General features: G+C 35.9%; 1 protein-coding gene across 1 annotated transcript; it reads right to left on the reverse strand.

Moving 5' to 3' along the window:
- Window positions 1-6,293: 6,293 nt before the first annotated feature.
- On the reverse strand, window positions 6,294-10,271 carry LOC132287057 (tyrosine-sulfated glycopeptide receptor 1). Its single transcript, XM_059789531.1, has one exon. The coding sequence runs from the start codon at window positions 9,961-9,963 to the stop codon at window positions 6,745-6,747; it is 3,219 nt and encodes a 1,072-aa protein (XP_059645514.1). The 5' UTR covers window positions 9,964-10,271; the 3' UTR covers window positions 6,294-6,744.
- Between the last annotated feature and the right edge of the window lie 5,957 nt (window positions 10,272-16,228).

A 16,228-nucleotide genomic window follows, 5' to 3' on the forward strand; every position in this document is an offset into this window, starting at 1 on the left:
ATTCAAATTTACTTAAAAAGTTATTATATTAAATACTAGAGGAAATAAAATTATATCGCAGATTCCATTCATATGAAAATAAGACAAGAATAATGACGATAACAACCAATACTCGAATTCCTATTCATATTTATTACTTTCTCTCATTAATACGGTTACTTTAATCATGGTGAAAGATTAACTTATCTTTAATACGGGTTACTTTAATCATGGTGAAAGATTAACTTATCTTTAATACGGGTTACTTTAATCATAGTGAAAGATTAACTTATCTTTTTATATGTTATCTATATGTCTTAGTGGTATCTTATTTCCTTTCAAAACGAAATGTAAACTATAAGTATTATGGAAATTCTTTATATATATATATATATATATATATATATATATACTTTGAAAAGTGCCAATATTGTTTCTTCATTATCCTCGTTTGACAAAAATCCTTTTTTGGTAACTATAAGGAGAAAATAACTGGATTTTACATAAATGTTCCGTCAAGGACAACCTACAGCACAATCAGAGTTGGAAATTTGGAGATCATTGCAAGCTAATACTTCTTTAATTTCTTATTCACTGTCATTAACTTTGATCCATGATCGAATCTTTGACTGTCAAGTTGTGCATTATAATTATATGGTAAAATAAACTTCTCTTACCATCGTATTTTCACTTCATTGTCACACACACACACACACATATATAGATACATATATATGATATGCAAATATCTGAGGAGAGAGAAAGGGGGGAAACTTGGGATATGGAGCCAAGTTGGAAACCAAATAAAGCTGCCTCCCAATACAGTAATAATACACCTCAGAATTGAGATAAGCTAGCCGACACACTGTTCCCATAGCTCTTTTCTTTGCCTTGTCTTCATTAAACATCCCTCCTCTTCTCATGCCTCCTTTGCCACTTTTCTAATTAATCTACTTACTTACTTGCACTCAAATACATACATACATACATATATATATATATATATATATATGTATGTATGTATGTATGTATATAACAATCATATATCCATTCTCTTCCAATGTATATACACAGCTTAATTTTAAATACATAAAAAATCTATGCCCACGTTCACTCCCTTCTTTCTTAGAAAAAACAATGCTGAGTTTATACACCTTTCCATGCAAATCCCTCTGTTTTCGAACCTGACCATGTTCATTCCCCCTCTCATTTCAAAGCCTAGTCAACCCCCTTCTATTCTTTCTATAAATACATCACTTCATTCTCACTACCCCTCTCAGGGTCCAGCTCCAATTTGTGGGCTTTTTTCCCATCTCTCTCTCTCTCTCTCTCTCTCTCTTTTCTTTTTTTTTTTTCTTTCAAAGTCATACTATAAATCAATTTTCAGCTATGGCTGAGCTCAAGCGACACTACAAGAGTGGCACTTCAAAGAGAAAGGCCAATGGGTTCACAAGGAAGTGTGCTTCCTTGGTTAAGGAGCAACGGGCGCGGTTTTACATCCTTAAACGATGCACCACCATGCTCCTCTGCTGGTATATTCAAGGAGACGACTAATCTCGAACTCCCTATATTTCACTTTGAAAGGAGTGGAAATACCACTAATCTGCATCACTTTAACTTTGTCCCACCACGGTCTTTTTCTACTCATTTTCTTTTCTTTTCTCTTCTTATATATCAATATTAGTATACGTTTATACTCACTCACACATCTTACAAAATAAATCCTACTTATCAGTAGAGAGCTTAGTTTTTTTCCTAAGATGTTTTTGTGAGAACATCCCTAATTTTCTCCTCTTGTTGGCTCATTCCATTAGCCTAGCCTGGTTTTGGCCTATGATCATCTGACCTGCCTTGTGGCCTATATATCAATCTCCTAATACATGTGCCCTAATTTTTTTTTAACCTAATTGGTGGTTAATCCAATTGGGTTTTTGCTTTTTGGGCACATGAGAGGTGTATTGTGGCACTACTACTATTTTTATGCTTTTTAGCAGACCAGGCATCCAGCAGCATGAATACTGATGAGGCTGACATGGGGGAGATATTTGGCATCCAGCTTCAACATCACTTGGAAGTCGGATCGTCGCGCATCGATTAGGGTTTATTAATCAATGATTAATATAGGTTGTATAAGGATTAATCTCCATGTGTAGTTCGCTTTGTAACTTTTCCCTTTTATTCAAGTGTCTGATGAAGGAAATATTCTGAGCCAGAGACAAAATAAATGAGTCCAGAAGGAATAATAAAGCAATAGATGCAATGTGGGTATTTTGGCTCTACTTGTATTTCTTCATAAATAAAAGGTTTATGATGTAAACATTTGGCCTATTAATAAAAAGGGTTTATGTTTTATTAACTTTTTGTGCAAATCTTGATGCTAAAACTCATGCAAATAGTTGTCAACTGATGCTCTTTATATACATGTTGCTAAGATGCCAAAATGGAATCATTAGATATAGTCATATCAAATAAGGATTCTTGCATACAAGTACCACATCTTAAGCATCATCCATTCTTGGGAAAAGATTCCACTTCCACCTGTTCTAAAAATCTTCCTAATTTTGTTGTTTATTTAAAGAAAGAATCTGCTAACTAGTAGTTTATATCTATTTATATCATCACACATATAATTTATTCTTTTATTTTTCGTTAACTAAATACTCACAGACTAACTCACATAATGTTTTTCAACGAGTGTTACTCTTAAGTTTTGAGTGAATCCTCACTCTCATGTTTCGTGCACATTATCGTTCTCATTCTCACTCTGTGTGACTTAAATTTTTCTACTTTTGTGCTCCCACTCTATATGACTTAGTTCACCACGCTTACAAATATCCACTAAAAAAACTCGAACTACTCGCTTTTTCGTTAAAGAAAGATAAATTATACAGGTAGACAAATGATCCAATGATCACACTTGAAGCTTATTGTTTGGTGCACTATTAATAGTTTAGGAAAATAATAAGTAGTCGGACTTTCGAACTAATCCGACTATTTTATGTGAGTGAGTAATAATGTGATCTGATTAATGACATCATCTCCATTCACATAATTGAGACACGGATATCCGAATTTTATATCGCAATTCAAAAGTTTATTGTCCGGTAAAGGAAGGGTTATTGTAAGGACTCCACATTCAAACAAACAATGGGAATATACCACTATATATACGGTGGGCAGTGCAGTGCTGTCTGAGTATACAAACATGAAATTGACAGCCAATGATGATATAGTTCGATATGGTCTAATTAAGTAGGATTCTACTGTCATGACATGTATGAATCTTATCTTTTGAAGTTAGCATCTTTATCAGAGCATTATGATTATGGTGCCTACCTAAGTAAGAATGAGTCGTGTGAGGCAAAACCACAATTGCTGGACCATGTTGCTTGGCAGCACGACATGATTTTGTGTTTATATATGTATGTATGTTGACAATTTGTCAATAGTTAAACACAATCAACACAAGGTGGTGCGATTAGGTAATTTAAAGTAGGTCAGTAAATTAAAACCATGGTAAATTGTCTAGTACTTTTTCACAAATGGCTAGCCATTAAAGGTATAGTCAACATCTCATTATGAACACCACAATGAATCAGATTCGCTGAGTTGAATGGATCATTTAATCGATTTGGTACCGTATAACAAATCAATTCAATATTATAATGTAAATACGTGATCAATTGCATATTGACCCATGTATTGTCCTTTTTACATACAAACTAAAAATAATTAAAAATTCATTTAGTGGACAACAATTTTGGAAAGTAATTTTTGAAAAATTAAGTTAAAAAAAATTAAAAGATTCACAATATAAAGAATACACACTTTTTTTTTTTTTTTTTAAATTACACCGCCTCCTTTAGACAAATTACATACAGATAGAGGCGTTTGGCTTTTATTACTTTAATTTCTCTTCAAAATATAAAATGTCTTTCATACCCTTATCTAATTTAATAATTGTTTAATAAAAAAATCTGTCAAACCAAAAACTATTACCCTTTTTTTTTTTTTTTTTTCCCATCTTATAAATACTATATTACCTACATTTTTTTTTTTTATTTTGAGAAAAAAGTAACCTAATCAAGCCTAAAAAAAAAAACTTAATCAAATGTCATAAAAAAAAAAAAATTATAATTTAAAATTGGTATCAAAATTGATAATTTACATTTCAATAGCATTTTTGTCATTTCATGTCAAAATATAAGATTATTGATATCTTTTAATATAAGAAAAAAGCAACTTAGTTATTTTTTGAATTTTCATTATTGACAAAGGGTGTCGTTGAATATATACGTCAAATCTTAAGAGGGGTGAAAGTAATAAAAATTAAATACTCTACCTGTGTATAATTTGTCCAAATATGAGGGACAGTAGTGTAATATTATTTTTATTTTATATATATATATATATATATTTTTTTTTTTTTACGTTTCTTCCAATGAGCAAGTCCAACGTCTTAAATAATTGATTGAACTCAAATCTTCTTCAATGCATTGACAGGTACGATAGGATTTGCTCACTAAATTATTATGTTGAAAGAACTGAACCATGCTTTAAAATGAATGGAAAAGGTCCTAAACAGTAGAACATCAAACCATTCATTTCAGTCCTAAACAAAGAAACCCACCTTTCTACTGAACCCCTCTCACTTGGATCTTGTGGTATAGGCCTTCAAGGTTTTCTTGATAAGGTGGTGCATTGATCCTTCTGCATCCTAAACCATCTCATATTCACAGTCATCATCTTCATTTTTCTCCTATGCCTATGCCTTTGTTCCACCATATGAAAATGTTTGTTGGATAAGTATATATATAGATATTGCATCTTCCTTATTGGATAAATTTGGAACAGCAATGTGTCTTAAATTGGTGTGCTTTTTAAGTTTTATGGTGTTTGGTATCAATTTCATGGGTTCTTACTCTTTTTTGTGTCAATTTTTCTTGCTTGTCACAGGGTTTCTAAGCTAAAGAAGTGCGGGTTTGAACAATTGTTTTCAAGGTTTGTTAGTCCTGCCACCTGCTTGTAAAAATGCCTAACTAGATACATTACACATTACTATCAAGTTTTCAAACACGCAAGTTCATACACACACACACACACCCATGTGCGTGTGTGTGTTTGTGTACATATATATCAGAGATCAGTCGGTCATACTAGAGCTTCCTGGGGGAATCTGTTCACCATGTCTGTATTTGAGTCTGGGGGAGTTCAAACTTTTATCATATGGACTTTTTACTGAACTTGCGTTTGTATTTCGTAATGGAACTGCTAGAAATTTTCTTGATGCCTTACATTCGAGGATTAAAATAATTTCCTCTTCTTTGAAGACCTTATAGATCGAACTCGGTTTTAGAAGTTTTAAGCTTATGCAGAAATTAGTTATAATGTTTAGTTTATCTATTTCCTTTGGTAATTGGTACACTTGGTACTTTCTAATTAGGAGTTATCACAGACCTGTCAGTAAAGAATCAGAGAACGTGAAATTGCAGCACATTACTTAGTAGTTACTTGATGTATTTGATTGCTAATTGTAGGCCTATAGAGCGCACAATTTTTAAAACTGATACAGAATGAATTATTTTGAACTGTCAATCTAGTGAAGGACAGATATGAATATCTTAATTGCCTGGGATTTCAAAGGAATGTGGGACTGTGATTAGTTTGCTTATGGGCTTAATTCATTTCATGGAAGCTCAATTGGAAGAATGAAATTGAACAGTTATGAATTACAATGGTCACACACTACTGCACTAGGCCAAGTTTATCAGGTCTTATAAAGCTTTAATTCACAAGTCTTTGGGAACCGAGAAGATATAGTGATTAGTTTATTTTCTTATATCCATGACTCTGTGGAATATAATTAATACAAAATGCTTAAAGAGTAATGGCATGGAGCTGATTTGCTTTTACTGTTGGTGCTTTTAATACTTGTGATTGTTATCTTTTGCTGGATTTCCTTCTGATTAAGGAGCACATATTTAAGTGGGTATAGCTTCTGAAATAGAAATCACTCATCACATTTCTTCAGTCTAGCAAAGTGCTAGCTATTATTCCACTGATTAGTGCACATGTACGGATAGAAGTTTGTCTTTTCATATAAAAATGACAAAATACTAATAGCGTAATTTTTCTTCTGTTAACAGGCAAATTTATGGGAAAACCTTAAGATTACAAGGTAAACCATATTAATTCTTGTGAGATAAATGACAGACATGTGTACAAATGATTTCCTGTTGTACGCTTTAAGGTGCTAACCTAAACTGGGAATTTTTTTTCACTGTTGATGGTATGTATCCATTGCAAAATAGGAAAGAGAGAAAAAAAAATCCTTGTTGACTATTAGCTGAGACAAACATGATATTACATTTGTAATTTACTTATGATTATGAACACATTTGAACTTGCAATTCAGGCGCAAATGAAGGAAAATCTGCTGTTGTAGAGGTTTAAGAATCTGAAAAGCAATTAGTATATGAAACTTACACTACTAAACTCAACTCAGCATAGCCTTGTTCCAACTATTAAGTCCTCTCCATAAATCCTTTGGCACTTTTTCATATCATTATTTTCTTTGCTAGTTCCTGTCTTCTAAATTGAATCATTTCTTTTTATACATCGGTTATGCATTGTCATTAGATAATTTTCCATTTACATGAAACAAAAGATTGCCTGCACAGCCAACGAGTTATACATGTATACTGACATTAAAATATGTAACAAAAACCCATATCTCTGTAAGATTATATGTGCATACTATTGCTTTCATCGTGGTGTCTGCCTGTTGTCCGGTATGTTCTTAAGCCAATGAACTACTTCTTTAATGGTTGGCCTCTTCAAAGGGTTCTGGCTGACACACATGCAGGCCACGTCAAGCACCTGTAGCATCTCTTCTTCAAATCCCTTTCCTCTCAGGAGAGGATCAAAAATTTCATCTTTTTTTCCCTCACTCCTCATTTTCTGCACCCAGATGACCAATTCTCTTGACATCTTTGGCCTGAATACCTCCATGGGCCTCTTCCCAGTGAGCAACTCAAGCATCACAACCCCAAAACTGTAGATGTCCCCTCTCAAAGTGGCTATCCATGATTGACTATACTCGGGGGGAATGTAACCCAGGGTACCAACAAGTTCAGTGGTGACGTGAGTATGGTATGGGAGAATGAGACGGGACAATCCAAAATCTGCAACATGTGCTTCAAACTTTTCATCAAGAAGGATGTTGCTGGACTTAATGTCCCGATGAACTATATGTGGTTCACAGATCTGGTGCATGTAAGCCAGCCCACAGCTTGCTCCCTGTGCTATTCTCAATCGAGTAGGCCAATCAAGTTGGGATGGACCGTCAGTCTTTTCATGCAACCAGTAATCCAGACTTCCATTCTCCATGTACGAATATATTAGTAACCGAAAGCCATCATGCACACAGTAACCTTGCAGGGAAACCAAGTTCTTGTGTTGGGCTGTAGATAGAGCTTCCACCTCTGCTTTGAATTCCCTTTCCATCAGACCCATATCTCCCGAAAGTTTCTTAACAGCCACCTTGATCCCATTTGCTAAAGTTGCTTTATATACCAAACCAAAACCCCCACAACCGATGATGTTTGCTTGGTTGAAATTGTCAGTGGCTTTCAAGATCTCAGATATTGTGAGATCCTTGATTTCATCAGCGTTGTCTGGAAACACAACCACTAGACTGGCATCTTTGCAATCCTTGATCGATATTCCAGAAGTAGAGTTAAACGAGATTGTGCCTGAATCAGTTCTGCCGGGGTCACTTCCTGGAAGGATTCTTCTCTTGGACAATATCCAGAATGCTAGCATGGTGACAGTAAAGCCAATGCCCAAACAGATGCCAAGGATGAGTCCAATAATGATTTTCTTTTTGGGGCTTCTTTTAAGTGCAGAAGGATGTGGAGATCCTGGTGGAACAGAGCAAGGACGCTGCAGAACTCGACCACACAATCCTGGATTCCCATCAAAGCTATAACTACTAAAAGTATCGAATTGACCTCCTGATGGTATTGGCCCTTGAAGGTTGTTGTTTGCCACGCTGAAGGAAGACATGAAATGGAGATTATTCAGTGATGCTGGGATTTCGCCAGACAAATGGTTTCCAGAGAGGTCCAGCTTTTCCAAGTTAGTGAGGTTAGATAATTGGTCTGGAATATTGCCAGAGAAGTTGTTATTACTGAGATCCAACACATGAATGAACTTCAACTGGCCGATTTCACTAGGGATTGTGCCATTGAGGTTGTTGCTTTTCAGATATATTGCTGGCGGCAGGTTGGAGAGCTGATTATATTGCATATCGGAAGCATTATCGGGCTGAATAAAGACAGGCAACTCTAGATAACTCCGGTCTACTTGATCGCCACCTTCTTGAGATGCTAGACTTGGCAGTACAGTAAGTTCCTTGGGGAAGTTTCCCCATAGGGAGTTATTCGACAAGTCTAAGTAGAAGAGGTTTGGAAGATTTCCCAACCAACCTGGAATTGAGCCTGTGAATTGATTCTGAGATAGGTCCACAACCTCTAGCTTCTCGAGCTTTGCCAGCCAAGCAGGAATTTGCCCAGTGAACCTGCAGCCACCTAGGCCTAGAACTTGGAGATTTTGAAATCCTCCCAAAGCTAATATGCTTTCATCATCTGGCATTGCTTCACCAAAGAAGTTCTTTGAGAGGATGACGGTGCTGAGGTTCTTGCAACCCATCAGAATCTTGATTGCTCCCGTGGAATTTGTTAAACTATTATTGGAAATTGAGAGAAAAGACAGAGATTGTAATGCAAGTATGTCAGGAGAAATCTGTCCCTCTAGCTTGTTAGTGGCCAGTCGAATTGCAGACAGTGACTTGCACAAGAAAAGGCTTCCTGGCAAGCTACCAGTGAAGTGATTGTTTCCGAGGTCAATTGTGACAAGTCGGAGGAGTTTTGAGAAATCAAGTGTGGAGAGCTTACCTTCAAAGGAGTTGACCCTTAAATTTAAGGTTGTCAAATTGACACAAGTCATCAGAGATGGAGGCACAGTGCCATTCAAATGGTTAATGTGAAGGAGCAGGCGTTCCAGCTTGGAGAGCTTCCCAATATCCTGAGGGATCATGCCAGTAAATTCGTTGCCAAAGAGTTCAAGGATTGCAAGGTTAGTGAGGTTAACAATGCGATCATCAATGGATCCATACAGCTTATTAGCAGGTAATGAGAGTTCTCGCAGCTGCACAGTGCTGTAAATATCATCTGGAAGCAGTCCTGCAAGATGGTTGAAACCTGCCCGGAAGACCTGCAGTTTGGAACAATTTCCAATTCCTTGGGGAAATTCACCACTGAAATCATTGGAGGAGAAATCAAGAAGCTGGACAGACGGGAAAATACTGCAGATAGAGGAAGGTATTGTGCCAGTGAAGCTGTTATTGCTGATATTGAAACTCAGCAAATTGGATGCAGGCTGGAGAAATGAAGACTGGATTGTCCCATTAAAGTGGTTGCTGGATAAATCGAGTGTGTGTGTGGCAATAGGCAAGCTATCAGATGATGGCAACGGTCCAGAAAGCCGGTTATAGCTCAAGTCAATGGTGTCAAGTTGATTCAAGGATGTGAAGAAGCCATCAGGGAGAGAACCTGAGAGCCAATTGTGTGAGAGATTGAGTTGAGAGAGATGACTGATGTTTGCAATAGACGGAGAGATCAGTCCGTGGAGGCCTTTAAAGGGCAGCGTTAAACGGATCACCTGATCATTACCATCACAAGAAACACCATCCCAGACACAGCAGTCAATCACAGAAGACCAATTCAAGGGAGGAGAAATGTTGAGAGAGAATGATAAGAGAGAATCGCGATCGAGCTGATTGCAGGAGGCATGGCAGGGATTGGAAAAAGAAGAAAGGAACACAATTGTTAAGAAGACATCCAAACAGAAGCAGCCAAAGGCAGACGGCCTGTGGTGGCTGTTGTGGTGGGGTGAAGAAGAATGGAAGAGCCACAAGAGCATGACTGTTCTTGAAGGTATGATCTTTTAGGCCAGATTGGCTGTTTAAAATCTTTTGATCATTATTAGAACAGAAACACAGAAAACAGTTGGGGATGGCAAGAAACTCCCAAGAATCATGTGGGTTTTCTACCTTTCGTCCAAGTTTTTCAGACTAAAGTATTCCCAAGAGAGAGAGAGAGTTTAGAGGGGTTGATGTTAACTTGAAGCAATATGAAAATGGTGGGGTCTAAATTCTGATAAAGCGTTTACTTTTGGGGCGGCTGGCTGGTGGACTTTTCATATGATTTTTTTTTTTATGTTTCATACAACATAGTGGGGTAGAAAGCGTGTTAAGTGGAGAGAGAGAGAGAGTAAACAATAAACATGAACAAAGGAGGGAGAGAGAGAGAGAGAGAGAGAGAGAGCATGAGTAAACATAAACCAAGGTGGTTCACTTCCAAATCTAACCACTATGGAAAGATTATTATAATGGGCTTGACTTAGCGTTGTATAATTCTATGTCCTAATAATTTGTTTGATGACTAGAGCATTTAGATTTTGAAACGTGGACAGATTTAATCTACGGTTTGTGAAGTGATTGAGAGAAGATGACCCATGGTATTGACAAGACGATTGGGTCTGTTTTATATTGGATTATTGAAAATTACTGAAATCAAGTCTGAGATTTGTAAAACTCATAAATGATCCATCGTATTCACAAGACGATTGGTCTGTTTTAATCCCAATCACATCATTTTACTATAATAACAATGATATCCGTGTAATTAGCCTCTTTTTATCTTTTTCGTTTTTTTTTTGTATAAACATGTAATGTTCTGTAACAAATAATTATTTGTTTTTTAGTGTTTCTCTACCACTTGCAAAAACATATTATATTTGGCAAGTTGACCCATTAAAGAATTTCTTTAGTCTTTATCCAGCAAAAAGACCGACTTTTTGTCTTTTGTTCCACAAAATTCTAAGTAAAACATGAGCTTATTTTTCTGGGCACAGGGATGTTCAGACACTCCATATTGAAGAATGAAGACTTCGTTTTTTTTTGAAGAATGAAGACTTTGTTGAACTTTTTAATTTAATTTAATTTTATTTTATTTTTCCTTTTTACCCATTAGTAGACTTGGTGAAACTATGAAATCATATTCTGGTAAGGATGACAAAATTATGTAATTTGTTAATGGATAAAACACTCTACAATTAAAAATCATTTACCACTAACGATTATTATTAGCTGAATGAAAGTGGCACCACACCTTCCTAGTCTCAACTGGAGAAGAGAACATGACCACCAAAGTAAGGAGAACCATTCAAAGTCAATGATGATTACCCCATGCCAGGATGCATCATCCCTGTATAAAAAAAATAATACAATGCTAGAGATAGATTTATCTGTATACACACATTACACACACATTACACAAACATTAAAATAGTATACCTATATTTTAGTCTTCCAGTTGCAGAATTTTAGTATCAAGGGTTAAAGAAATATACTAAACAGTGCTCTACCTTGTAGCTTTGGTGAACCTGATCAAAGACTTCTCTTTTTAAAAAACAAGTTGGTAAGCGGCATGGTCTGAGTTATTTTGGCATGGTGGATCACTTGTTAAAATAGTGTTTCCATCCACAATTAAGCCATTCAAGAGTTCAGCTTGTTTTTTTTTCTTTCTTCTTCTTTTTTTTTTTTTTTTTTTTTTTATATATATTTTTATTTTTTAGGGTGGGACTCCAAAATTCCTTCTCAAAAGTCAACAAACATACAAGAACACAGGTTGATCAACATGTACAAAATCAAACATTGTGAACAAGGCTGCAGAAAAACAAAGAAATTGCTCATTATGTGATCTAGGAAGAAAAATACAAACACAAATGAATATTTAACCAGCTCCAGATATACACAGTGTCATGCATCTACGGTGAAGGAACTTGAAATATTTGTGGGTGGTGCATTACTATCGCCATCCTGCAAGATTCAGCTGTCATCTGCATTTGAGCCCATAGCAACAAACATTAATTGCTAAGCTGAAGATTGTGCTGCTTCTAAATTCAAAATCTAAAAATTTTATAATGCTTTTTCTTCTCCAGTACGATGATTTTGTATTAAGAAATGAGAAATCATTTCATGTGTTTTGAAGAAGGGGTGGGCTAGGGTGTCAATGAAGCTTACAAGTAATGTTTTGATTAGGTTCTGATAATTTGGTTCACCAAAGAAATCTACAACTTTATACATCAGAAAATAATATGCTAAGTTTAAAGTTATTTGAGTCTGGTTAGAGATCGTTCAGCACATGCAGTTCTCCATACTCTATTTGGATAACTTTCCAGTGTACGTGGAATTGCCTCATCTCTCATGGCGGTGAATTTTTTTTTTCTTCATCTTTCAACATCTAATAGCTGCCGATGAACTAATTCAAGGATGTCAGACTTAAAACTGGTGCCAACTTTCACACATTATACCTAGACCAAAATCTGTTTTCTTAGCTCCTTGTAATACAGTTGAACCTCTAAAAGTCATGTCATGGAGGAAATTCCTAATCTGAATTAGCAAGGGATCGTTTTCCTTCTTCTTAGGTATTTGAGTCGTGTTGCCATATTCCTACTCAAAACCTGGGTCGTACAGTGTGTCAAACTATTATGAGTCATTCTTTTTTCCTGGTTTTTTTTTTTAGAAAAAAAAATTCCTAGTTGTATTATTATGAGTCATTCTTTTTTCCTAGTTTTTTTTAAAAAAAAAAAAAATTCCTAGTTGTATTATTAGTAGTCATTTATCTACAACCATTGAAGAATCGAAGATGATGGAAATGGAGTTTAGCGTAATACATACTGAAAATCTCTCAAGACTCAATCACATATCTAGCTTCGGTAAGTTGAGATCACAGAAACCGATAATGACCTAGGTTTGATCTCTATAATGCTCAAAAATATTGTTTTAATCATATTTATCAAAACTGGAATTTTTTATAAAGTGATTTTCAAAATAAGAAATTAAAAAAAAAAGTAATGATAGAGAACCGAAATAAAATACGCAAAATATCCCGAATCTTATGTGCTATGCCACGTCAATTTCTCATACCCTACGCAACTCCACCGTCTCTCTCCTCTTTTGCCGGCATGACCCAACACTCAAAATTCCGGCAGGTTCTCTCTCTAAAACCTCTCTTTTTCTCTATCTGCCTATGCCACATCAGACTCAAAACTACTTTTTTAGTTAGAGAAAAAAAAATTCCAATTGAGATCAGTACAAATCAAATTCCACCTAATTTCTTCTTCTCATCAATTCAATCCAAACTCCACCCAATTTCTTTTTCTCTTCATCTCATCAGTACAATCCAAACTCCTACCTAGATAATTCACTTTTTTACCACCGATGCTAATCAACAGAGTTCGAATTCTCTGTCTGATCCTCACCGGCATCGCCGGCTTCCTTCTCTCCGGCGGACCTTTACTAACAGAAAGTGAATATGACTCTCCTTGATACGAAACTGACAAACTCTGCGTTGTAGTGCTCAATAGCTTGTCGCTTCTGAAAACTTGCCGGCTTTGAACTACGTATTAGGCTGAAACGTGATTAGCTGCCCCGAAGAAGACGAATTGGAAGACATGGCCGTGGATGAAGTTGTTGAAGTTGAAGAAGTAGAAGACATGTACATAGAGGAGAGTTCTATCGACTTAGGTCTCTAATTGCCAGCGGTACCATTGTCGACCTTAGAAGGTAATAGAGGAGACCTTCTAGGGTTCGTACCAGTACCAAAGATCCTAGGGTTCAGTCAAACACACAGTACCCACCATTATAGTTCACAACATTCACATAGTCGAAGACCCTAAAATCCAAGATTGTTTTTGTCAGATTTAGAGAGATAAAGAGGAAGAAAAATTATGCTAGTCAAGTATGGATGTGGTGAGGTAATGGAGGAGGGTAGAGACAAAAAGAGAGGTTTTAGAGAGAGAAACAACCAGAATTTTGAGTGTTGGTCATGCCGGCAAAAGAGGAGAGAGACGGTGGAGTTGCGTGGGGTATGAGAAATTGAAGTGGCATAGCCACATAGGATTTGGGGATATTTCGCTTATTTTATTTCGGGTTTTCTATCATTACTCTAAAAAAAAAAAAAAAAAAACAGTATACCTCAATTAAAATGGTCCATCGATCCAGATTTTTCCAGAAATGTATTTTTGAAATCCAGAATGCTTCGATCAATGTGTCAACTGATCAAAGCTTGTCCAGTGAGTGTCAATTGAAGACTCAATCAATAGAACCATGCAGACACACTTTTATGCAAACTCTCTCAAATCAGAATTCTAAAAGGATTTCACTCCCATACTACATGGATCTCCTATATTCACTATAGGGTTATAGTCAATTTAGGGTTTCTCTTACAGAAATTTTGAAATCCTTAAATGTTATTGTGAAAATTAATATTTATAAAGAAAGCTCCGGGAATCAATCTAGGGTTCTTCATAGATTACCATATTATACGTGATTGAGATAACAAAGTAAGGAGCTGAACTGAGAAAATCTATCTGAGCATCAACCGAGTGGTTCATTGAGAACAAGACCGAACGACAAGTGGTTGGGACTTGAAATCGCTTGAGAAGCAGATTCGTAAGGAGCGGATATTTTTGAAAAGCAAGAAGGATGACCTGGAAACTTTTGGGAGAAAGTCTGTAATTTTCTGTGTCAAAAGGTAACGAAGGGTTTCTTGTAGTAAAGTCTGTTAGCTTGGGTTGTACTCACTTTCTAGCATAATGATTTTTGTTTGTCTGGATTAGCTCTCGTGGTTTTTTCCTACTTATGATTTTCTATATTAAAAGATATTGTGTCTTTGTTTTATTTTATTGAATGCTTTATATGTTTATATGATTGCAATTTAGACAATCAAACTAATTAACTGGATTTTAAACAATGATTAACGGTAATTCAAAAAGTTATTAGTTGACAACTAATATGCACAAGACCTAATTCACAGCTCACACTCTGACATATCAGAGCCTCAGGTAACGGTCCCTAATGCATTTTCAATTGTTATCAGAGCATATCAATTGTACCGTCTCTTCTTCTACTTCCTTTTGCTTTTGTGGTGCTACTACATAGTGGTTTGTAAATACAACCCTTGTCTCTCCCCCCTCCCCCTCCACACACACACACAACCGACAGGGGTAACAATTCAACAAATCATGACTTCTGAGAAGAAGAGCAATTACACAGAATGTAAGTATTGTAGTTAAACATTACAAGCTCCCTATTTTCCAATGGGTCAAAAGAATCAAAACTATGTTTATCAAGACTTACCATTTGAAGGGTCAACGTGTATAAAGAAACTGGCAGCGACAATGAGATAGCTAGAATAAGCATCAAACCTTTGAAATAGTTTGATATCCCTTCCCAGGGAATGGAAAAATCAATTATCAAGTCATAAACTAAAAAGAAACAGTTCAGCATCTTGGCATATAAATCAATAGGGACAAACTGGTCCTTGATAAATAAATAAATAATGTAGCCCGAAGAAATAGTCAATGTTTCTGATGTAATTCCAAAAGGAAGCTAGGTATCTCACTAAAGTTTAAGACAATAATTGTGCAATTAAAATAAATGAACCCCCAAAATTCTTCCCACTCTTCTCAAGTTCAGTAGAAAAATAACTGATCTTCCATGTCTTTGGTCTGTCATTAGTTAATGATACTTTTAGTATTAACAAAATAGATATTATAGACCAAATAAGGGCTTAATATTGATTACTCTAATCCCATGAGATGAGCTGATTTCTCTCTGCCCGTGTCATGTTTATTGCTCATCTTTACACAGCCAGTCCCAAAGCCTGAAAAAGGGAGGAGGGTTGGGGGGGAAAAAATCATGTAGCCAACCCCAACAACTTAGAAAAAAGCTTTGTTGAGTTGAGTTGAGTAAATTAATAGTTACTCAAATAAAAATTGCTAGCCCCTAATACCCATATTCCTCTACCCCACATGATTTTCAAGACCTACTTCAAATTTTAGTGCCATCTCATGCTCTTAATACATTAAGCATTTGCAGTTATAAGTGCACTTTAGCCGATATGAAGACACAATATTGACTTCTCTTCAATTTCAAGGCAATTAAAGCCATTACAGTTATACACTCAAGGTATAATATTGACTGCTTGTTTAGCATATCTCTTTCTCATTAAACATCACACAGAAAAATATTAAGTATACCGTAGGTCCGGTATAACATGCAAGCTGCCTGCAACAGAGTGCAGGTGAGCAAGTGAATTAGTATGTCCAAAGGAAAGAG

The sequence above is a fragment of the Cornus florida genome, unplaced genomic scaffold (genome assembly GCF_030987335.1).
Source record: "Cornus florida cultivar Cherokee Brave unplaced genomic scaffold, ASM3098733v1 CherokeeBrave_3.0.0_Hap2_Chr11, whole genome shotgun sequence".
NCBI classification, from domain to species: Eukaryota; Viridiplantae; Streptophyta; class Magnoliopsida; order Cornales; family Cornaceae; genus Cornus; species Cornus florida.